General features: G+C 47.3%; 1 protein-coding gene across 1 annotated transcript in view; it reads left to right on the plus strand.

Annotated features, from left to right (window-relative positions):
* The window catches only part of Abca4 (ATP binding cassette subfamily A member 4), a 141613-nt gene that overhangs the window by 1411 nt on the left and 115816 nt on the right, over window positions 1-24386 (plus strand). Inside the window, exons 2-6 of the mRNA XM_031375329.1 lie at window positions 7372-7465; window positions 8885-9026; window positions 10017-10156; window positions 15804-15931; window positions 22994-23191. Coding sequence (XP_031231189.1) covers window positions 7372-7465; window positions 8885-9026; window positions 10017-10156; window positions 15804-15931; window positions 22994-23191 — 702 coding nt within the window. The remainder of the gene's footprint in view (window positions 1-7371; window positions 7466-8884; window positions 9027-10016; window positions 10157-15803; window positions 15932-22993; window positions 23192-24386) is intronic.

Genomic DNA, 24386 nt, shown 5'->3' on the forward strand with positions numbered 1-24386 from the left:
AAGGAGAAGGAGAAGGAGAAGGAGAAGAAGAAGAAGAAGAAGAAGAAGAAGGAGGAGGAGGAGGAGGAAGAGGAAGAGGAGGGGGAGGAGGAGGAGAGGAAGAAAGAGGAGAAGGAGGAAGAGGAGAAGGAGGAGGAGAAGAAGGAGGAGGAGAAGAAGAAGAAGAAGAAGAAGAAGAAGAAGAAGAAGAAGAAGAAGAAGAAGAAGAGAAGGAGGAGGAGGAGGAAGAGGAAGAGGAAGAAGAAGGGGAAGAGGAAGAAGAAGAGGAGGAGGAGGAAGAGGAGGAAGAGGAAGAAGAAGGGAAGTTAGGAAGTAATGGCTGTCCCAGAGCCCTGCAGAGTCCTAAAACCACGAAGTGGCTTAAGGAGCTGATGGGGGGAGGGTTGCTGTGTGAGGTGGGGAGGGCTGAGATTAAATTATGGAGCCCAGGATTGAGGAAGATATCCCTTGTTGAACTTTGGCCTCTGCACACACATACACCCTAACACACATGTGCACACACATATGCACTCAACACACATTAAACAAGAGAAAAGAAAGCTCAACCTCATGGAGAGGGCAGGGGAGGAGACAAGCTATGGGGAAGGTTTGTGGTAGGTTTCTGTTGGTGGACTAGGCTTCTCCTGGGTATCTAAGGGAACGTTAGGGAGAAATGGGGCAGACGGTGGGGCGTGCGAAGACCTGTGGAGCACCTTAGGCAGGTTTGGTCAGAAAGAGATGAGCGTGGAGATGTGTCAGCTAAGCACACAGCTGGCAGCTGGGAGAGGAGAGGAAAACTAAGGTTATGTGAAGGTGGCAGTGCCACACTCCAGTTTTTGGCTCATCCTCCGGGACACCATTGTCCTATAGCTGGCCGCTTTTCCTGACCAGGCTGGTGTCACATCAAATTAGCCTTGAGGTTATTTGGGACCCCCAGGGACCAAGTGCTAACAGTAACCAAAGGCCCAATCCCTTCCAGAAATTCCCCTTCCTGAATGAAAACGCTGTCAAAACCTGAGCAAGACTCATTGTTAAACTTCATCGAGTTCAGTCATTCATTCCGTCAAGAAAGAATAGTCACCAGGCAGTGTGCCAGGTGCTAAGTTCCCAATGATAGATGAGACAATTCAGTTTCTGGTCTCAGGGTGCAAATACTTGTAGATTGCCAGGGAAATCCAATATGCCCAGCCTACCACCTCCCGTATCTTCCCCCCACCGCTCCCCTCGCACCATGACTGCTGACCAGCAATGTTCCCGTTGCGGTGGCAAGCCAACACGGTTTCCAGACACAGAACTGATTCAGGAAACCGAGCCTTTCCTTGGCATTGGCAAGAGGATTCCTGTTGGGGGAAGGGGCTTTCCTGCTCACGGTGTGCTCCCCGGGGGATGGAGTCATTCATACTGTGAACCCTGCCCTGCTTAAGCCTGGGGCACCGGGGCCTGTGTTTGATATCACCTTCATGGCCTGGAAACTGAGATCTCCCCGGTACCCAATAGGATGTGTCTAATCAATGTATCCAGGGTGTCTGGGTAAGATGAGAACATTTTTTTTTTCTAAACTCCCAGTAGCTGTAAGAGGGGGTCTGTAGCTCCTTTCAAGACATTTGGATCTTCTGGAAAGATCTGCATGCAGGAAATGGTGACTGCAGAAAGTGTGGTATGATTGACACATAAAACAGTGAGAGTGGAAAAATACCGAGGTTCTCTCTCCATCCTCCTGGTTCATCTCCTCAAGATGCAGGAAAGGCGTCTTCAAGTGCCTGCTCTCCTTCCTTCATTTCCCACCTTCTGTCAGTCTTTATTTGATGTTACAAAGTACCTGCCTGGCATGGTACTAAATTAGTTACATCATTAAACCCTTAAGGTAAGGACTGAGAGGTTTCAGTTATCCCCGTGGGTACCAATAATACAGGCTTCAGTTATCCCTGTGGGTACCAATCAAGTAACTGAGGGTTCCTCAGGGTTGGACTGGGGGATTAAACCATGTGTGACTTCCGGATAACAGAGGTGACCATCAAACTCCACTGTCCTGACTAATGGATTAGTCACAGATATTACAAAGAGAGAATGACTGGGTAATTAATTTATCACCAACAAGGGCAGTAAATGTAAACTAATATTGCATCTATAGCCTGCGTGCCTATCTGACCCGCCTGAAGGAGAACGGAGCATAGCCCTTGCCCTGGTGGAATGTGTCCAGCAGAAGGAGGCTGCCACAGGATGCCTGAGCAGAAGTGGGAGTTCTAGTGGGTGGAGTGGAAGGAAGCATTGGGCGGGGGAGGGGCCTGGGAATTCAGAGGAGATTTCTCAGGATCTTAACCCTCACACCCCTGCCTCCCAAAGGCTCTGTCCGAGATCATATCTGCCCACTCTGGTTGAGAGGCTTGCAAAGCATATTAGAGCCCGTTTTTTTCTTATCTCTGAACATACATATCCTAGAATCCCTTGGTGTCCCTTGGTCCCCACTTGCAGAGGATAGGATGTTGGGTGAAGGCCTGAGAACTCATAATAACAGTGGTTAACAGCCAGGTGGTGGTGGTGGCCCACACCTTTAATCCCAGCCCTTGGGAGGCAGAGGGCTACACGGTGAAACTAACTCTCTCTCTCTCTCTCTCTCTCTCTCTCTCTCTCTCTCTCTCTCAAAAAAAAAAAAAAAATGAGGTTCATGTCCTAAATTCTAGAGGCGTGTGCCTGGTATTGCTGTGGCCTTTAGTGCTGGCTCAGCATTAGGCGAAAAGAACATAGGGGTACTGGGAAGCCAGTACCAGCTGCAAGTGCGCTAGGCTCTGGAAGGCATAGGGCCAGGTTTGAGTTGTGTCTGGCTTCTCAGCCCAGAAGGGAGGATCAGTGCTATTGCTCTCAAGCTCTGACGACCTCTCTTTTAAATTGAAAACAGAGAGGGAAGGGAGAAAACCCAACTGGCTGTTTTAAAACAACAAGCACAACTCTGCCCTGGGCAGGAACCTTTCCTGCCCCCCCCGCCCCCCCCCCCCCCCCCCCCCCCGCATAGGCTGAATGGTAAAGAGGCTGGGGGGCGGGGGGGAGGGAGGAGACAAGGAAATACCAGTTTAGTTTAAGAAACATTCCACAGGGTGGGGGGGGGGCACTTCAGAGCTTGGACTGGGCTTAATTAAAGTTACAGACATGTTTAAAGTGGGGAGGGGGCTCTGGGGACATGGTTTTTATTATAATGTGGAATTTCTCCCTAGGGCATGCCTGTGTACACTTGAGCAGCTAGGGTAATGCTCTTCTGGGCTGGAGGTACTGATTCTGGGGGAGGGGAAGAGGCTGCTAGGAGGACCCACCTGCCTCTGCTAGACGGAGAAAGAATGGCAGGCAGTCTTTGTGCAGAGCGGCCTGTGAACGCAGCCGCTCCAGATCCCAGGCCGAGGGAAAGCGTGGTCAGCCCCTCCTCCCCTCCCCCACCCACCCCGTGCCTCTTAAAGCTGGCCGGCTGTGCGGAGATGGGGGAGGGGCCATGAGGCTGCAGTTGATTGATTTTCGTTGTATTTCTTCCATCATCTGTCTGTAACCTGCTGTCACACACTGTGCTCCTGTGGCCCTCTCGGTGACTCTGTGAGACAATAATAAGTGGTCTGTGTGCCAGGCTCTGCTTTCTGCACGATAAACATATTTCATGATTACAACATGACCAGGAGACAGGACCTGGTATCACTCCTTTTTGACAGATGTGTCCCTGTGGCATGGAGATTCAGAAGTTTCCCAGTGTCATAAACCTCAGTACTTGGCCTGTTATTAATTCTTCTGGTACAGTATAGGGCAAAACAACACCCCCATCTCATAGATGAGAAAACTGACAGAAATTGAGCAAGCCCGAGAGTGGTTGAAACCCAAATCTCACATTCCCAGATAGGCCCAGGTGGCATGTAGCATCCCACACGACTCACAGGCTGACACAGCGCATAGGCATGCAAGCTTTGATGGAGAGCCAACATTACAAGCAGTCTCAGGAGGAGTCAAAGTCTCTGGACTGGTTGTCTCATCTCCTTGGAGAAGACACTGAGAGCAACTTCCAGTTTCAGCATTTGCACCTGTCACACACGCTGCTATCTTGCCAAACCCGTTCCCCCACCACCCTTAACAGGAGGATCTGGATTATACATGCCTTTGTAGGGTGCAGTGTGTTATAAACTCTTCAGACTGTCGATGGCCTGAGTCTCTGTCAACTCTAGCTCTCGGAGAAGCACCCTAGGCCCATCTTGACTGAGACTTAATACATTCCAGAGAAAACCCATGGGAACTTCCTGTGACTACTGCCTTGCGTGGGGTGCTGGGGGGTCACAGTGGAGGACAGAGGTGCCTGAGAGTGTTGGTCTAGGAACCAGGATAGGTAGGGACAGGCAGGGGTTAGGCCAGGGAGGCTCTTGGGATGTGCCTCTCCTGTGGACAATTACCAGCAATCTCAATTGCTAGCAAGTATTCCTGGGGCAGTCTCCTTAAACACCAGGTGGAATTGCCCAAAATGTGTGTCTATTCTCTCTTCTTGCTGTATTTGTATTGGTGCTTCCTCCAACCCATCCTCCCGAGTTATGTGCCTGCAGTCTTTTTAAAAAGTGTCCATGTGCCTGCAAACATTTTTTGCTTTCCCTCAACATGAGATCTATCAAACAAACAAACAAACAAACAAACAAACAAACAAAAAGCCGGGTGGTAGTGGCGCACGCCTTTAATCCCAGCACTTAGGAGGCAGAGGCAGGCGGATTTCTGAGTTCTAGGCCAGCCTGGTCTACAGAGTGAGTTCCAGGACAGCCAGGCCTTTACAGAAAAACACTGTCTTGAAAAACCAAAAGAAAAACAAAAACATGTGATCTATTTTCTACCACCAATTTTCAGATACGTTAGAACATCCTGGGTTTTTGTTTGTTTGTTTGTGTTGCGTTGTTTTAAGCAGCACATGCCCTTGTTAAACATTTATGGAGCCTCTGCCTGCTAGGATGTCTCTTAATTCCCAATTCCTTGGTGGCGCACGCCTTTAATCCCAGCACCTGGGAGGCAGAGGCAGGTGGATTTCTGAGTTCGAGGCCAGCCTGGTCTACAGAGTGAGTCCAGGACAGCCAGGGCTACACAGAGAAACCCTGTCTCCAAAAACCAAAAAAAAAAAAAAAAAAAATTCCCAATTCCTTAATCCATGTCTAGTTCCATAATTCAGCTTCTCTCCTTAATTCTTCCTCTCTACCTTCCGGCTGTGCAGAGATGTGAGCAGAGCCAATCTCAAGCGCCCATCCTTTTAGAGTCGGCAGATCTCTGACTCTAAACCAAGAGTCTCTGTATACCAGCCTTCTATGATAGGTTGAGACTAGCTGCCTCTTCCAGTTGTGGAAAGAGAGCAGGAATTGCAGCAGTATTTCTGTTTCCCTTAAACGATAGACCTTATTGAAGGAAAAAAATGTTGAGCAACTGGATTTCTGTTGATTTTGCTTTGGGGCACAGTATTTCAGAGTCATTTGCTCCCTATTTCATTCATTAATTTGATGGTCACCTTCAGGCAAGGTCTACCATGTACCAGAAGGCAAAACAGTGGGAAAGGGTAGGAAGAGTCTGGCCCTAGAGGCAGGAGGCTGGATTTTGCTTCCTGTTGTGACAGTGTGCAAGTCACCTGACCTCTTCAGGTTTCTTCGATTACCCACAGAATGAGAGATTACGAGACATTTACTGTCTGAGGTACCAGCGTTGCACAAGAGCTTATCAGAATCTGTATCCTTAGCCAGGTGGTGGCAGGAACAGGTGTTCAGTCAGGAGTTGGAGGCCAGCTGGTCTATAGGGAAAGTTCCAGGACAGCCAGTCCTACACAGAGAAACCCTGTCTTGAAAGACCAAAAAAAGGGGGTTGGCGAGATGGCTCAGCGGGTAAGAACACTGAGTGCTCTTCCAAAGGTCCTGAGTTCGGATCCCAGCAACCACATCGTGGCTCACAACCATCCATAATGAGATTGCACACCCTCTTCTTGTGTGTCTGAAGACAGCTGCAGTAAATTACTCCAGAGAGAGCAGGGTGAAGCGAGTGGGACCAGCAGAGATCCTGAGTTCAACAGCAGCCACACACATGATGGCTCACGGCCATCTGTACAGCTACAGTGTACTCATACACATACAAATAAATAAAATAAATCTTTAAATTAAAAAAAAAATAGAGAAAGGAGAAAAAAGAATTGGCATCCATTTGCCCTGCACAGGGCTATCTGCCAAGCCCTGAAGCCTGGGGTCTCTCATGGCAACCTTGTGTGATGTTATTTTCATGAACTGACACTGGCAGAGTGCAGATGGACACAGAGTCTGGTTGATATAGTGAACCAGGCAGGAGGCGGTGTAGGAGAGAGGGTGGAAGAAGGAAGTCCTTTAGGTGAATAGGCTACACTTAGCAATGGGACCCAGTCTGGTGAATGCCTTATGAGGTCATTTCATCACTCTTTTCACATTGTGGTCAAGTGTACTGACACAAACCTACCTACAGCGCAGCCTCCTACACAACCAGGTGACATAGCTCTAGGGGCTATGTGTTTGTTTATTAATAGTGTGGTCTTTGGCTCTCTGAGCCATAATAAACACAAGATTAAAACAAGAATAAGACAAAATGATGCAAGGGAGAGACAGTGAACCCAGGATGCAGGAGGGGTGCTGCTGGTTTTACAGCTAACTTCTTTTTTTTTTTTTTAAAGATTTATTTATTATTATATCTAAGTACACTGTAACTATCTTCAGACGCACCAGAAGAGGGCATCAGATCTCATTACGGATGGTTGTGAGCCACCATGTGGTGGCTGGGATTTGAACTCAGGACCTTCGGAAGAGCAGTCAGTGAGTGCTCTTAACCGCTAAGCCCTCTCTCCAGCCCTACAGCTAACTTCTTAACGGTGAATTTTTGTTTCTAAGACAGGGTTGTCTCAATGTTGCTATACCTTCCAGGCTGGCCTTGAACTCCTGCTTCTAGCCTCCCAAGTCCTGCTGTTACAGATCTGTGCCAACACACTTCCCTTCAAGTTTCTGGTTTCTGTTAGTTTGTTTGTTATGAGTAGACATTCTCTCTCAGTTGATGATTGAAAACAGTAAATGTGTATGCCCTGTGAGAGTCACATTACCATTACTGTCATTGCTGTACATAATTGTATGTCCTGTGATTGTCTATGATGTGAAGTCACCACAGACACTGCAATGTTAAGACAGGAATGGGGCTTTTTCAGCTCTGTCATGACTGATGGGCCTACTGTGGGATATGTGGTCATTGTGCTTGAAGTGTCATGTGGGCTATGATTGTACAACAGCCCAGTCTTGGTGCTCAGACAGTGCACAGAAGGAGGCCTGTCCTCCCTGCTTATGCATCTCCTCACATCTCTTAGCATTTTTGCTTTTTCTGTTTTTATTCTCCCTTTTCCAGATTCGCTTTGTCGTGGAACTCGCGTGGCCTTTGTCTTTGTTTTTGGTGTTAATCTGGCTGAGGAATGCCAACCCGCCCTATAGTCAACACGAATGTGAGTATGACCCCAGAAGACCTGGTCATCTTTCCCTTTTGGAAGCTCTTGGGTTGGGGGGGAGAATATCACATCTGTTGCCATTTTATAGGCTGCAGTGTATAAACCAGGTTCCTCAGTGCTGTACAAATTCTAGTGTCTTAAAATGTGCACAGCGTAAGGCAGCCCTGGCTGTAGTAGGGCATTGGAAGAATGTCCTGTTTGCTTATTTATTTCTTTCATTTGGTAGTTGTTGGAATCAAATGCAGCCCTGTGTATATAATTATTTTTTCACTGTTTTTCTTTTTTCTTTCTTTCTTTCTTTTTTTTTTTTTTTTTTTTTTTTTTTTCGAGACAGGGTTTCTCTGTGTAGCCCTGGCTGTCCTGGAACTCACTCTGTAGACCAGGCTGGCCTCGAACTCAGAAATCCATCTGCCTCTGCCTCCCAAGTGCTGGAATTGAAGGTGTGTGCCACCACCGCCCGGCTATTTTTTTATTGTTTTGATGTTCGTCTAAACCTACCTATATTACAAATTTAGATCTGTTTTTCATGATGACTGATTTAGAGACTTGTTTTACATGGTGCAGGGAGAGGGGATGGTGAGAAGGGGACAGACAGCACAGAATCACTCTTAAGAAATAAATATTACACCTTAGAGCTTCAAGGTGCCTGCGAGTCTCGTGGGAGCCTGTTTGGTACAGTTTGCCTTTCTGGAAGGTTCCCTGTGTTTTCTGGGCCAGGCTGGTGTCTTGTCCTTCTAAGCAGCTGACATGGAAGCCCCAAGAGTCCTGAGAGCCACTGAGGTCCCTGCTCTTATTTCCATTTCTCCACCAACCTCCTGCCCAGCAAACCCTTGCTTCCTCCTGTCCCTCCCAGGAGTGCACAGACTCCATCCTTACTGGGCGAAGAACTCACAAGCCTTTCCTCTGAACCACCCTGAGCCCACTTCTTTATTTTCCTCCAGAAACTCAATTTCTAGCCTCAGTTCCCCTTCCATGTGTCTACCTAAGCTCCTAGGATAGGACATCGCCTTCCTGATGATGTGACCCTTTAATGCAGTTCCTCATTCTGTGGTGACAATCTCCCCCGAAACCATAAAATCACTTCCATTCGTACTTCATAATGGTCATTTTGCTAGTGTTATGAATCATCACGTAAATATCTGTGGTTTTCGATGGTCTTAGGCGACCCCTGTGAAAAGGTCGTTGGACGCCCCTCTCCCAAAGGGGTCGTGACCCACAGGGTGAGAACTACTGCTCTCGGAGACCGTTAGTCTGCGTCCTTATCTGCCACCCAGCTCCAGTACACAATACAGGGCCTAAACTATATTAGATGTTCCTGCTTCATAAACAAGGAGAGAGACAGAGCATCCAAGAGGCTGTGCTCCTGGTCTGTTTGGCCTCCGTGACTGACTCCTTGTTTTCATTTCCTGTCTTAAGGCCATTTTCCCAACAAGGCGATGCCTTCGGCAGGACTCTTACCATGGCTCCAGGGGATTTTCTGCAATGTGAACAATCCTTGTTTTCAAAACCCCACCCCTGGAGAGACTCCTGGAACTGTATCAAACTATAACAACTCCATGTAAGTGCCGAGATTCCAAGCTACAGAGAAGAACTTGTACCCACTGCAGAATGGAGGTGGGGAGGGGGCAAGGGGAGGGGGCACTCTAAACAGTGTGGAGGTAGGGGCAGCTTCCTACCTGGAATAGTCTACTAGCAGCAGGGCTCCTGGGGAAAACCTTCAAACTTAAGCCACATGGACAATGATGTCTTCATCTTTATGCCCAAGAGGTGACCTAGAATCAAACAGCAGCCGAGTGGCCCCTACTTGTGGTCATCCATCAGCTTAGGTGGAAGGACTATGCTCCCTCCTTCCCCAGCTCCCACAGGCTACCTGTGGCCATCTCTGTTTCCTCCAAAGTCTTCTTTAGACCTCTAAGGTCGATGAAGAATGTCGAGGAACCTTGCAAAGAAACACAAAGTCAGGTTTACAATGTCAGGCTTACTTCTTGGAAGAAAGTAACGAATCCCGAATCTTCTCCTGAAGCTGTCATCAGTGACCTGAGAGGTGGAATCTTGGGACGTGGCTTACACAGTACCTTTTTTTAACCCACAGCATCAGGTTGTCCATCTTCTTGCTCCTTGTCCAATCAACCTTGATGGGCATACATAGAGAGGATCTTGTGGATACAGGATGGTGTCAGTCCCATGTCTAAGAGTGGGTTTTGGGGAGGTCAGAGAATTGGGTGAAGGCGGAGAAGACTCGTTGGTAGTATCTACAAACACCCTTGAAGACAACAGACCGAGAGAAAATGGGATTTAAGGTGACCTTGCCCTGCCCCAACTTGAATTCTGAGCAAATTACTCATCATCTCTGTTAGTGCTAGAATCATAAATATCCATCAATCGAGGCTGTGCTAAGTCAAGCCAACAATTTAAAAATAGCCACAAGACTGTTACTATATTATTATGAAAATGATAGCTACTTGTTTATAAATATTTTCGTTTAAAATTATAAATATTAAAAATATTTTTAAAATTATGAATAGAAATATATTTTTCCTTCCTACAGCTTGGCAAGAGTATATCGAGATTTTCAAGAGCTTTTCATGGATACACCAGAGGCCCAGCACCTTGGCCAGGTTTGGACAGACCTCCGCACCTTGTCTCAGCTCCTGGACACCCTGCGGACTCACCCTGAGACATTTGCAGGTAACCTGGATGTCAGGGTTCCTGTTCTGTACTTGTCTCTAGAGTCAAGTACACCAGAAACCAAGATCTAGTAATGACTGGGAGATTCCATGGGGAAAGATGCAGGAGACACATGCCTATAATCCCAGCATTCCTGTGGTAAAGAGGGAAATTGAGACAGGAGAATCCCCAGAAGCCTATAGGCTGGCTAACCTGTCTTATACATCAGTGAACTAAAAGCAGTTGTCCTTTGACCTTTACATGCATGCTGTGGCATGTGGGCACCTACATTCACACATAGACACACACACAAACACACACATGCATGCACCTCACAAACAAAGACTTTTTTTTTAAAGATTTATTTTATGTGTATGAGTACACTGTAGCTGTACAGATGGCTGCATCATGTGTGTGGTTGCTCTCCAGTCCCACGCGCTCCGGCGTAATTCACTGTAGTTATCTTCAGACTCACCAGAAGAGGGTGTCCAATTTCATTATGGGTGGTTGTGAGCCACCATGTGTTTGCTGGGATCCGAACTCAGGACCTTCGGAAGAGCAGTCAGTGCTCTTACCCACTGAGCCATCTCGCCAGCCCAAACAAAGACATTTTAATGTACATTTCCAATAATATTTAGCATCCAGAACAAAGCAGGTGGGTCTGTTGAGAACAGGTTGTAAGATGGAGGGATTGTGAGGAAAAACCACGGAAGATCAAGGAGGCCCTAGCAGTGAACAGTAGAAGTTGTACTTCGTGCGTTTTGCCTGGGCGAGATGGACGAAGGACTGATGGCTTTAGTCAGAGTGTTTGAATTTAGGATGTCAAAGAGAGTCAGGCAGGATGGGTAGGTACCACAAGGGTGGATGTAGTGAAATGGAGAGGAGAGGACAGTGTCTGTGAGGAAGAGGTAAAGGAAATGAGGAGTCAGCTGCGATCTGCCACAAACACAGGTTGAAAGAGAGCAAGAACCAGACATCCCAGGGATAAACAGTTCAGTGGTTAAGAGCACTGGCTGCTCCTTCAGAGAACTCTGGTTCGATTCCCAGCACCTACAATGCAGCTCACAACTGCTTGTAACTCCAGTTCCAGGGCATCTGATGCCCTCATACAGACATACAGGAAGGCAAAATATCAATGCAAGGTAAAATAATTAGACAGACAGACAGACAGACAGACAGACAGACAGACAGACAGACATGTGTCTGCTAGGCGGCTCACACCTTCAATCCCAGCACTTAGGAGGCAAAGGCAGCCAGATCTCTGTGAGTCTCAGGCTTGCCCAGTCTACAAAGAGAATTCAAGGACAGCCAAGGCCTACACACAGAAACCTGTCTCAAAAAACCAAAAATTAATTAATTAAGTAAGTAAGTAAGTAAGTAAGTGATGAATCAGACATCCAGGTGGGAGAACCACTTAGAATGAGGAACAACAAAGAAGAGGGGCAAAAATGTCTCATAGCCTCAGTGGAAAAAGCAAAAACCAACCTGGAAGACAGCACCAGATCTTAAGTTTCCTGTAAGCATCGCATGGGTGTGTCAGCTTCACTTAGACACCTGCAGGGGCAAGCTGGGGCAGTTGGAACCCATTGCCTGAGCCTCTGTAATTCAGAGGCTGTGAGGAGGTAAAGCTCCAGGAGCCATCTAGGAGTGGCCACAGGCCTGTGGGTAGAGAGTGTCTTTCAAGAAATGCCCTCGCTCTAGTGTGTGAAGACACTTCCAACAATAGAGTTCAGAGGCAGCAGCTGGTGCTTTGGAAAGATGTGTGTACCTGAGACAGAGGCGGTGACTGTGAAGATTGCCCTCAGAGGATGACGGGGACAAGGAAAGGATGACTAGGGGAAGGCAAGAAGGGGTGAAAGCAGCCAGTTTATCCAAGTTACAAACGGTCAACTTACAGTGGCGTGACCAGCCAGCCCTCCTCACTTGAGCTTGTGGTACAGGGAAAGGATGGTTAGGGGAAGCCAAGGAGTGAAAGCAGCCAGTTTATCCAAGTTACAAACGGTCAACTTACAGTGGCATGACCAGCCAGCCCTCCTCACTTGAGCTTGTGGTACAGCTCCTCTGCCCTCAGCACACATTTGGTTTGCACCGTGAGTCATACACTGGCCTAGTGTCTCCGGAATAAAGAGATAGATGCTGTTGAGTGCCTGCCCAAAGGTCCCCTAGAGACAATGGTAGTAGACAATGATGCCCCTCACCATAAGGGGAAGCCGAGGGCTTTGAGAACATGGGGAGTCAAAAGGGGAGAAGACTGGAGACAGAATCTGGCCCCCTCCCATCTTTCTGCCTTTGCAGCCTGGACCCAGTGTGCATTTAGATCACTGCATTAGGATTACTTAGTTACATTCAAGTTACTTCCAAAGCAGTAGAGTACATATTGCTGGTCATCATCTACAATATCTACAATAGTCTTCGCTCTTCTGAAAAAGTACTTATTTCAGTTAGGTCAAGTCTAAAGGGCTCTAGAAAGTAGAAACAGCCAGTGTTTTCTATCTATCTACCTATCTGTCTGTCTGTCTGTCTGTCTGTCTGTCTGTCTGTCTATCTAATTTCTGAGACAGGACTATACTTAGCTTAGACAGTCTCCAACTTGTATAGCTCAGACTAGTCTAGAACTTGTGGCAATCCACCTGCCCCAGTCTCCAAAGTGTTGGAGTTATAAGCATGAGCCAAATTGTCTAGTTCATATTTGCCTTTTAATAGTAAGAAATCACAGGAGCGAATGTGCCAGCCACGAAGATGTTTTGTCCAAGGCTAAGCAAGCAGATAAGATAGACAGCCACTGTCTTGGTCTCAAGGTGACTTTCCTCCCTCCATTCAGAAGGGTCTGCCATCAAATGGACTTGGCACTGAAGTGTCCGACTGTGAAATTGAGTTTGGCTGCAGGGAGTACAGAGAACTCATTCCAAGCAGAAGTTCTCTGTGGTTGTCCAGGAGAACCCAAATCACTACAAACCAGGACTTGAGGGTGACTGGGCAGGCAAGTGGTTCTTTCTGCAGGCTCTCCAGCTGTGGAGGAACCTCTGAAAGGGAGAATGGCTGGGGGACAGGGGATCAGGGTAACCTCCCAAAGCTCCCCAGAAGCTGGGGACAGAAACTAAGAGGGGTCCAGGGACCATAGCTAAGTAAATGACATGGTCTCAGGAGGAAATTTGGGCCAAGCACTGATGTCTAGTGGCGATGGCAGGAGCGGGAGGTTCTAGGGTGTTGGTCAAGGTGAACGCTGGAGTCTGAAGTTACCACGAGGATCTCAGTCTCAGAGTTGGATGGACAGCTGCAGCCACTGAGGCTTTTGCCTGTGGGGTTCCCAGTCTCCTGGGAAAGTATGCCTGTGCTGACCCAGACAGCACTTTCCTCTCACAGCAAACCTGTAGGGCTGCATTCTCGGCAGGGGAGGATTAATGGGGAGCTACCAGCTGCAGACAGACATAGCCCCCTGTCCCCAGCCAGCTCTGTGGTCTCATCTTTAAACCCCTCTTCCGGAAGCCTCACCCTCAGCTACCCTCCACCACCCCTACCCTCAGCCTCCAATCTTCCCAGGGAGGAGAACCAGTAGAGCCACATTTTAAATGAAAATGTAGTTTTCTTTCCCCAGCAGTCCCTCCCTCCACCCCCTCTCCGCTTCACACTTCTCCCTCAGGAATCTAATGAAGGGCTTGTCTGGTATCACCCTGTCACTCAGACCCTGGGCCCCACACTCTGCTGGCAGGGTAGCCCCCACACCCTCCTCAGGTGTGTGTGCTTCTCCAAGTCCCTGCCCTTTTCCTTCCACCCCACCCCTGACCCAACCAGGTCACAGTTGTATGATACTCGGGCAAAATGACTCTCTGTCTTGCCCCTTCTCCCAAGGCATTTGTATGCAACGGCAGCTGAGTGTGTTAAAGAATAACTGGAAAATAAACAGCCGAATGGGGTTTCACTCTCAGGATAAGAGCACACAGCCATTTATTGAGGCCCTGATACTATGTCAGGCCTTAAAGCTGGGAGAAAGAGAAAAAAGAGAGAGAGAGAGACAGAGACACAGAGAGAAAGAGAATATGACCTTGAGGTCTTACCCTTGCGTATTCAATATGGCTAGGTAGAACAAGGGTTGTAAAAAAAAAAGGAAAAAAAAAACCCTACCCATGCACGCCTGTATGCACATGTTTGTGTGTGCACATGCATGCACTCTACTGTGTGCAGAATGCTACAGTGAGGGCCTGTAAGTCTGTATCTAAAGGAGTAACTACAAGAGTTGAGCTGACACCCCAGAGGTAGGAGAACAGGGAGCCACTTGGAAAAAGACACAAGAGAATAGTTGAGCTGACACCCCAGAGGTAGGAGAACAGGGAAAGGTTTGGGTAGGAGGGAGGTGTAGCTGGCTATGGAGCTGGAGTCAGAAGGAGAAAGGGTGTCAGTGGAGCATGACCCTTGGAGAAACACTCAGAGCTTAGCAGGGCAGCAGACACGTTGACGGCTTGGGCCATAATGACATTCCATACCCAGGGCTTTGCTTTCATAATGAGATGACTTCTAGAAGCTGGGCCTGTGGGCTCTTCTCTGTCAATACCTCATAAACTATAGCAGTAGCCAGTTTGATTCTGGTACCTGCCCAGGAGGCAACAGAAGAGGCAGGCAGGTGCCGGTGGGAATCCTCCGGGGGGAGTGGGGGAGGGATAAGTACTAACATGTATTGAGTACTAACTACTTTCAGGCCTGGGAATTAAGCGCTTCAGATTCCTTTACCTCTTGTTGCCCCTACTACATCTAGTCTATCTGGTAACCATGATCACATGGAGACAGGCTGATCACTTGCTCAGGAACATCTTCACAGGAAAGGGTCCTTTATGCCTCCTTGAGAAAGAATTCTTATTTTTAAAAGGTTTTGAGTGACGTTGGAGAGAATGTGGTTAAGGCTGACCAGGACAAGCTGGGGCAACAGGCCTGAAACTCCCCCTAACATGAAGCCGTTGTGTAGCCCTGGCTGTCCTGGAATTCACTCTGTAGACCAGGCTGGCCTTGAACTCAGAAATCCACCTGCCTCTGCCTCCCAAGTGCTAGGTGGAATTAAAGGCATGCGCCACCACTGTCCGGCAATTTTGGTAAGTTTTAACTGATTTTTTTTATCCTCTTATTTCACAGGAAGTTATCAAAACTATGAAATTTCTGGTAGGGTATATAGGTAGAAGAGGGGTTCCTGGCCTCAGCACCACTGGCGTTTGTCAGGGAGGTGACTCTTTGGGGAATCACCTGACCACTGCGTTGTTCTGTCCACTATGAATGTTTAGCAATGCCACTGGTCTCTCTCCACTGACACTGCCCAAAAATGTCCTCTAGATATTGCCAAATATTCCTCAAGAGACAAAATTCCCCTGCTGTAGTTCCTTACCCTTCACTCTCTTGAAAGCCACTGTCTCAGTCCAAGTCTAAAAAGCACTCTACACCCCATCCTACCCTAGATTAACTTTTCCCACCTTCAGTGCCTTCCCATTGTATGGTTCCAGGGCTCTTCGGTGGGACCGTGTGGGTGGCAGATATAGGCAACAGCTTCAACCTCCCAGAGTTCCCAAGGAAGCCAAGAATACAGCCGCCGTCTAAGAGCCGAGCAGAAACATTTCCAGTCAGTTCTAGCCCGTTTCTTATTTTGACCCATCTCCCTTCAACATTCTCTTCTCTCATTCACTCGTAGGGAGAGGATTACAAATCCGAGACATCCTAAAAGAGGAGGAGACGCTGACACAATTTCTCACGAAAAACATTGGACTGTCTGACTCGGTTGCCCATCTTCTGGTCAGCTCCCAAGTTCGTGTGGAGCAGGTAGGTGAGGCCTGTTGAAGCACCGAGCCTGAGAAAGATAAAGGTTGTCTGGTTTCCTTTCTCGTTTGCTTCCATGTTCAGAATTCATGACTCCTGCTCCATATTCAGAGGCATGCCTAGGGGTTATGGAGTCAACAAGCATCCCCTCCCAGGACTCTGAAGCAGCACTGGTACCCAGAAGACTCCCCTGGTGTTTTTGAAACTTGAAGGAAGCAGAGCAATCAGGAGGCTGAACCTACCCTGGAGAGTAGGGGAATCTCACCATTTATTTACTAAACAAATCCTGAGGGACAGTTATAAGTACCGGAGCAGTGTGGGCCAGACAGGCAAAGCCTATGACTCAGGACACTGACGTCCCACGGGAGAGTGGATGTAAACAGAGACTCTCTTGTGTCCCCTGGCTGTTGAGAGTCATTATGTGAGGACAAGGGTTCCCTTACTAAGGAGAAAGTCGGCCTGCGAGCACTTAAGGGAAGAGCTCCAGCTAAGAACTCTGTGTGCGTGCGTGCGTGCGTGCGTGCGTGTGTGTGTGTGTGTGTGTGTGTGTGTGTGTGTGTGTCTCTGTGTGTGTCTGTGTCTTTGTGTCTTTGTGTTAGGAGCTAGAGAAATGGCTTAGTGGTTAAAAGCACACATTGCTCCGTGTGGTTGGTCTGAATAAGAATGGCCTGCATAGCCTCCAGTATTTGAATGCTTAGTCACCAGCTTGTGAAAGTGTTTGAAAGGATTAGAAGGTTGAGGTATGTTCTTGTTGGAGGAAATGTGTCCCTGTGGGTGGGTTCTGAGGTTTCAAAAGCTCACCCCAGGCCCAGCCGCTCTATTCCTGCCTGCAGATAAGGACGTAGCTCTCAGCTACTGCACCCAGTTCCATGACTACCCACTATCTTTCCCACAATGGTAATCAATGACTAACCTCTGAAACTTCAAGCAATGCCCTGATTAAATGCTTTCTTTATAGCAGTTGCCTTGGCCACGTGTCTCTCCAGCATATAGAGTGGTTATATAGAACAAGGTCTAAGACAGGACCCAAGGGTGGTCTCCAACTCTCCGGTCAGTTGGCTTATAACCTCCTGTAAGTCCAGCTTCTGGAGATTCCAACGTTTCTGGCCTCCTCGGGCACCTGCACTCATGTGAGCACATCTATACACAGAAAGATGCACACAGGGACACATAATTAAAATATATTAAAATAACTCTTAAAAAAAGAGAACAGGGTGGAGAGAGGGTGAGTCTCACAGTTACCACATCTGACGAGGGCAGGAGGGCCACCTCTGTATCCCTGGGCCACTTGCTTTCCAGCTCATTCTGGACATTTCTGACCCCTCCATAAATTTATTTCATCCATGTTAATAACTTCCTATTATGGTTATTGTGTTATTATTGTATGTTATAACTATTATTATGTTAATAATTACACAAATTTGTGACTTTCACATCTATTTGCTTCTTTATCCCTTACAGTAATCCTGAAACGGGACAAAAACATGGGGGAGAAACTGAGACATCTAGTGATAAAGTTATTCTGCACACACTCCTACAGTTAAAACTCCTCAGAGCCTGAGTCGGATTAAGTGCTCCCCATGCCTAGTCCCAGGACTCCGACATCATAAATTGGGCTGGCTCTCACAGCCCAGTATCTATTAGCATCAGTGACACAGGAGTACCTGTTAGAAACGCAAGTTTTCTGGCCCTACCAGCTCAGTTGAGTCCAAACTTTTAGGTATAGAACTGTTTGTATTAGCAAGCTTCCTGGGAGACTAATGAGCTCAGGCTAGAGGGCCATTGCCCTCGTGGACAGGACCCCTGCCTGACTCCAGGAGAGACCAAAACATAGGTCGGGAGTTTCAGAGTGTGAGTCGGTCTTGAGATGAAGGTCTACACAAGATGCTGCTATCTGGGTCCGGATGAGGGAGGAGACCCACCTCACCTGGTGGGAACAGCTGATATCAGAAGGGGCTTTTATGCTGGTCCCCCACACCCCGATGAAAGAGCCCGCGCCCGCTTTCTGATCATCCAGACTCTATGGTTATCGGTGGAAACAGACAGCCAAAGCAGAGTCAGTTCCTGATGAAGCTGAGCAGCAGGGCTGGCTGCCTGGCATAGCCTGCCTTCCACCTTCATCACAGGGAGTTGTCATCAGCCCTGACCGCCCAGCTTTCCCGTTTGCCTTTTCTTCAGCTCGTAAAACTCCAGTCCTAGCAATGCCTGTGACAACTTCCAGTTGGTAATAAAAGGGAGGCCAAGATAAGGGTTGGAATTTAGGGGAAATGTCCTTCAAGCGTGTACAGCCATGACCTTTGGAGTTCAAGTGGCTGCTGCCCTCTTGGCACCAGGACTGAGGCTCTTTCTGGGGATGACAGAGGGCCAGGTCACCAGGTTGTGTTACCTGCCCCTGACTGGAGTAGCCAGTGCTCTCTGATCAGCAAGTTCCACAGTTTTTCCCTCCCTGTCACTCCTGAGAGGCCACTCACTGCCCCCATCTGGCTCCCTTTGTATCTCCCAGGCCACCTTGCTTCTCAGCTGGTCACCCACCCCTCCACTGTCATTTTGAGTCCCCGCCCCCCTCCAAGCTCTGTGACCTTTACCCAACATGGCCACTAGAACTTGCAGGCACAATGTTGACATGCCTTTTCCGTGTCCCTCATGGACGCTGTGATTAATCATCTTAACTAAGCAGGAACTCTCTGCTCATCGCCATCAGTAGTTTCCCTCCGGTCCTTTCTTCCCGGCACAGCTCTGGGGGCAGGGAGCATCTCCATAGCGCTTTCTTCTAGGAAATCACTGAACGAGAAGAAGCGTCCAGCTCTGTCTCATTCCCAGCTGTCCAGCCTTGAAAAACGTCTAAGGAGGCTTCAGGCCCCAGTCCAACTGTTGCATCCTCAATGAAGATGCTCACAAGCCTCCTTTCCTTGGCCAGTCCTCACTCTTCCTTATTCACCAGAGTTAGTCAGCACTGGTGAGTCTCTAGGAGTCAGATCTCTGCAAGACCCACACACTGTAAATCACATGAATCCCATGAGTGCACCACTCTCTGTGCTTCTTCCCTCGCCGTGAAAGTGCCTACCGTACACGGTGGTTATAAGAAGAGACTGAAAAAATTAATATATATGAACCACTTAGAATGTTGACAGACACACTTAATAAGTACTTTGTCACCATTGCTTTTGAGACAGGCAGTTACATAGCCCAGGCTAGCCTCAAATTCACTGCTTGCTTAGGATGGCCTGAACTGCTGATCTTCTTGCCTCTGCTTCCTGAGTGCTGGGATTATAGGCCAGTCTTGTACTGTCATGGCTGGTAAATTCTAGGAACGTTGACAAGCCATTCTCTTGCTCTCTCTTCTTCCCTCCCCTTCTTTCTCCCACCAACTCTGTTCCTCTTGATCTCTCTTCTATGGTAGGTTTGACACTCAGAGTGTCACACATAGTAGGTATGGTAGGTTTGACACTCAGAGTGTCACACATAGTAGGTATGTGTGACTTCCACTGAGTTTATCTCAGCCCTGACTGACCTTTCTGATTCTTCTCCTTTCATGGTCTAGTTTTGATTTATTTGATTTTACATGTATACTGTCTAGCTGCCCATTTATGCAGCTAGTTAGAGAGCTCTTCAAAGGGCAGGAAGCCTGTGTTATTCACTTCTAAATCCCCAGTTGCCATCTTGACCTCTGAACAATAGTTCAGTGAATAACATTGAAAGAGAGTAATTGATTGGATAACTGGGGTTTTGTCAATTAGGTTTTTGTTCATTTGTTTGTCAATTTGGTATAAACTATAGTTCTCTGAAAAAAGGGAAGCTCAATTAAGAACATGCCTCCCTAAGATCAGGTTGTAGCTGAGCCTGTAGGCCGTTTTCTTAATTAGTGGTTGATGAAGAGGACTCTCAGCACATTGTGGGTGGTGCCATCCCTGGGTTGGTGGTCCTAGGGTCTATAAGAAGACAAGCCACAAAAGCCATGAGGAGCAAGCCAGTAAGTAGCACTCCTCCATGGCCTCTGCATCAGCTCCTGCCTCCAGGTTCCTGCCCTGTTTGAGTTCCTGTCCTGGCTTTGATCAGTGATCAATAATGAAGAGAAAGCATAAGCCTAATGAACCCTTTCCTCCCCAAGTGGCTTTGGTCACGGTGTTTCATCACAGCAACAGTGACCTTAATTAAGACAGTCCCCATCATATTGGCGTGTAAGCAAGACTGTGGGGGCATTTTCTTTTCTTTTCTTTTTTTAAACATTTATTTTTATTTATTTTATGTGTATGAGCACACTGTAGCTGTACAGATGGCTGTGAGCTATCATGTGTATGGCTGCTGTTAATCTCAGGACCTCTGCCGGCCCCACTCCCTCCGGCCCCACTTGCTCGGGCCGCTTGCTCCGGCCTGCTCTTCGGCCCTGCTCTTCTGGTGTGTAATTTACTGCAGCTGTCTTCAGATGCACCAGAAGAGGGCGTCCGATCTCATTATGGGTGGTTGTGAGCCACCATGTAGTTGCTGGGATCCGAACTCAGGACCTTCGGAAGAGCAGTCAGTGCTCTTACCTGCTAAGCCATCTCCCCAGCCCCATGTGGGGCATTTTCTTAATCGCTGATTGATGTGGAAGTTCCCAGCCCACTGTAGGAAATACCATCCTTGGGATTGCCAGGTGGTCCTGGGTTGTATAAGAAAGTTATGGAGCAAGCTATGGACAGCAAGCTAGTAAGCAGCGCTCTCCCACGGCCTCTGTTTCAGTTTCCACCTCCAACTTCCTGCCTTGAGTTCCTGTCCTGACTTTCCCTCAAGATGGACTATAAACTATGAAATACAATAAACCTTTTCCTCCCCAAGTTGCCTTTGGTCATGGAGTTTCATCCCAGCAATGGAGAGAAAACTAGGATATTAGCTAATCATCCCTATGTGTGTGTGTTGTTGCCTGGCCCCCTTTCATCAGCTTCTTCCTCTGGATTATGAGAGGACCAAACAAAGTGACCTTATGAGAAAGGTTTCACTCAGCACTTGGGAGGCAGAGGCAGGTAGATTTCTGAATTCGAGGCCAGCCTGGTCTACAGAGTGAGTTCCAGGACAGCCAGGGCTATACAGAGAAACCCTGTCTCGAAAAACCAAAAAAAAAAAAAAAAAGAAAAGAAAAGAAAGAAAGAAAGAAAGAAAGAAAGAAAAAGAAAGAAAGGGAGGAAGGAAGAAGGAAAGAAAGAAAGAAAAAGAAAAAAGAAAAACAAAAACAAAAACAAAAAGGTTTTAGCTTCTGGCTAGAGAGAGGATGAGGTTTTGCCCACAGATACAAAATGAGGTGGGGGCAAAGGCAGAATGTTCTGTGGGAACACCCTATTTCAGGCCCCCAGACTGCTCATCAACAGCTGATCTACCATCAGCCCGTGCCTCACGGAGGGTCCAGTGTGTGTGGTCTCCATGTTTCAGTGAGGGTGGCAGAGCCTGGGTCTGCTCTGTTTTCCAGTGGGAGGTCTGTGTGATTAGAAGTTATGTGGTGTCTTCAGAGCCTACTCTTATGAATTTGTTCCGTGGTACAGAGTTTGGGATTCTGGGTGCCAGGGAACACTCTAGGCGACCAAGAAGCCTTGACCAGCGTTGGGACCTCGTCCTTTCCATATGAATCATGGAGGGCATCATAGTTAGGGTGTTCCAAGTCATTGTCTGTGAGCTTCTAAGGGGTAAGGGGTGTGGGCTATCTAGGTCAATATATTTGATTCTTAATTTCAGAGGATTACAACATTTCAGCATAATTATGATCCCTCTGGGACTTATTTGAGACATACTAAAAGTTATTTGTTGTGTAGCTGAAATTCAAATTTATCCGTGTCAGGTATGGTGGCTTGCTCCTCTAACGTCAAGAGACTGAGATAGGAAATGAGACTGAGATAGGAAATGAGACTGAAATAGGAAAATTACCTAAGCTATGGAATCAGTTCCAGGTTAGCCTGGGCTACAGTGAGACCCTGCCTCAAATAATCAAGCAAGCAAACAAACAAACAAAAAAAACCAATAACAAAATAAAAACCAAACTGATCTGGCCATCTTATGTTTTTATGTGGTAATTCTAGTGAGAAGAAGAAGTCGGTCAATATCACTATAAATGTTTTCACTACTCCTCCACTTTAGCCACTGGAGGGAGGTCTTGATGTTATCTTAGCATCCGCTACCATGGAGATCTCTCAATCTTTACTTTATCAGAAGATAAGTGAGGTCTGAGGTAGGGTTTGAATTTTTATTACTGCTGTAACAGATGACCACGAACTTGAAGGTTTAAGGCAACACAGGTTTATTATCTTATGATTCTCTAGAAGGTTAGAAGTCTGAAAGCCATGGGCTGGAGAGATGGCTCAGATGTTAAGAGCACTGACTGTTCTTCCAGAGGTCCTGAGTTCAATTCCCAGCAACCACATGGTGGCTCACAACCATCTGTAATAGGATCCGATGCCCACTTCCGGTGTATGTATGAAGACAGCTAAGGTGTACTCATATAAATAAAAATAAATAAATCAAAATAAAGAGAAGTCTGAAAGTCAAGGAGCCATTAAGTCACATTCTTCACCGGGATATCTAAAGGAAAACCTATTTTCTCATCTTAGCCACCTTCTACAGACTGTACACACTCCTTGGATGGAGGTTCCCTCCATGTATGAGATGAGAAATGGCCTGTGAAGCCTTTCTTTCTCACGGCACAGTACCCACACAGATTTCTTCCACCTCCTCCCAATATCACGTACTCTTATGTGACATTAAACCCATCCGGATGACTCAAGTCAATCTGTGTTTTTGGAGTTTTGTTTGTTTTAATTTTTTTCTCTGTGTAGCCCTAGTTGTCCTGGAAATCCCTCTGTAGACCAGGGTGGCCTCTAATTCACAGATCCCTACCTGCCTCTACTGGCATCAGAGGCATGCACTACCATCACCACCCAGCTAATCTGTGTGTGTTAAACCAGCTAGTTGGCAGACACTCTGCTCTGTCCATCCCCTTCGCCACGGAATGCAGTCTGTTGGTCAGGATGTGGTACCCTTCTTCAGGAGAGTGGTCATGTTTTCCTACAAGGAGTGCTCTAGCATCTTTTCTCCTCTCTGCAGTTTGCTTATGGAGTCCCAGACTTGGAACTGACAGACATTGCCTGCAGCGAGGCTCTCTTGCAGCGCTTCATCATCTTCAGCCAGCGTTCGGGGGCACAGACGGTCCGCGATGCCCTGTGTCCCCTCTCCCAGGTCACCCTACAGTGGATAGAAGACACTCTGTATGCCGATGTGGACTTCTTCAAACTCTTCCGTGTGGTAAGGAAAGGATCCCATGCATCTTGTGTGGGAGGCGATTCTTGAGAGCAGGCAGGCCACTGGAGAATTGACATTAAGGAAGGTTTGTGCTTGATGCTCATGACAAACCTTGACGATACTCCAGAATCCTAGTTCTTCTAGAAGAGTAGCAAGGGAAAGGAGTTAGTTTACCCCTGAGCATATAATGGGGTTGGTGTACATCCACTCCAAACGTGAAAAGAATGCTCTCCATCCTCTGCAGATTAATGAGTTCCCTGCTCAAGGTTATAGACAAGACATTGACTCTTGTCCGGGTCCCAATGTTCATCTAGACAACAAGTATGATACTTCCAGGGTGTCCGACTTTTTGACATTGTAACATGACATTGTCATCCGCAGGTGTATTGGGATTCCTACATAGCTATCTTGGAATCTGCAGCCTGTGGGTGATAGGTTGGACATACCTGTGTATAAGATAGTAGGAAAAGGTAGAGAAAGAAAAAAAAACTGTGCAAAGCATTCATAGATTTCAACAAATGAGCGAGGGGTTCAAATTCTTTCTTATGGGTCTGTACTTGACCCCCAAAGGTGCTCTTTCTAGATAGAAACACAAAATAGAAAACTTCATAATCTCAACATTTTGGGAATGCTGAATAGCTAAGCCAGCCTTCTGCTCTAGAGCCGTAGGCAGACTGCCAGAGTCCAGGGATGTCTCCTTTTGCTAGAAGGGTATGGCGGAGCACAGAGGTGTCAGGCTTTAGGATGTACGAAATTGTCAGAGGTTGCTGAAACACCAGCCCTGCTGGTGGGGAGCTGCCTCATTCCTTAGGAGATTCTAAAGGGGAGTCCCAAGAGATCACACTTAGCAGTATTCATTAGAATCTTTTAGAAAAGATAGACTGTTTCTAGTACACCAATTGTATGTTACTTTTTGCTTATATTTTCATTTCTGAAACTTGTGCCATGAGGAATGTCAATCACTAAGATATTGAGATATTCTAAAGTTATTTGTTGATTATGGAATTACATTTTTTTTTGTTTTCATGATTGCTTTCTCAAATCTTAGAAAATGTACACTCTCCTCTTCTCTCTCTCACTCTTGTTCTCTCCCCCTCTCTCTAGTCCTCTCTCTTTTCTTTAATACTCTCTTTCCCTCTCTCTTGCTCTCTCTTCCTCTCTATAGCTCTCTCTCTCTCTCTCTCTCTCTCTCTCTCTC

The sequence above is a fragment of the Mastomys coucha genome, unplaced genomic scaffold (genome assembly GCF_008632895.1).
Source record: "Mastomys coucha isolate ucsf_1 unplaced genomic scaffold, UCSF_Mcou_1 pScaffold16, whole genome shotgun sequence".
NCBI classification, from domain to species: domain Eukaryota; kingdom Metazoa; phylum Chordata; class Mammalia; order Rodentia; family Muridae; genus Mastomys; species Mastomys coucha.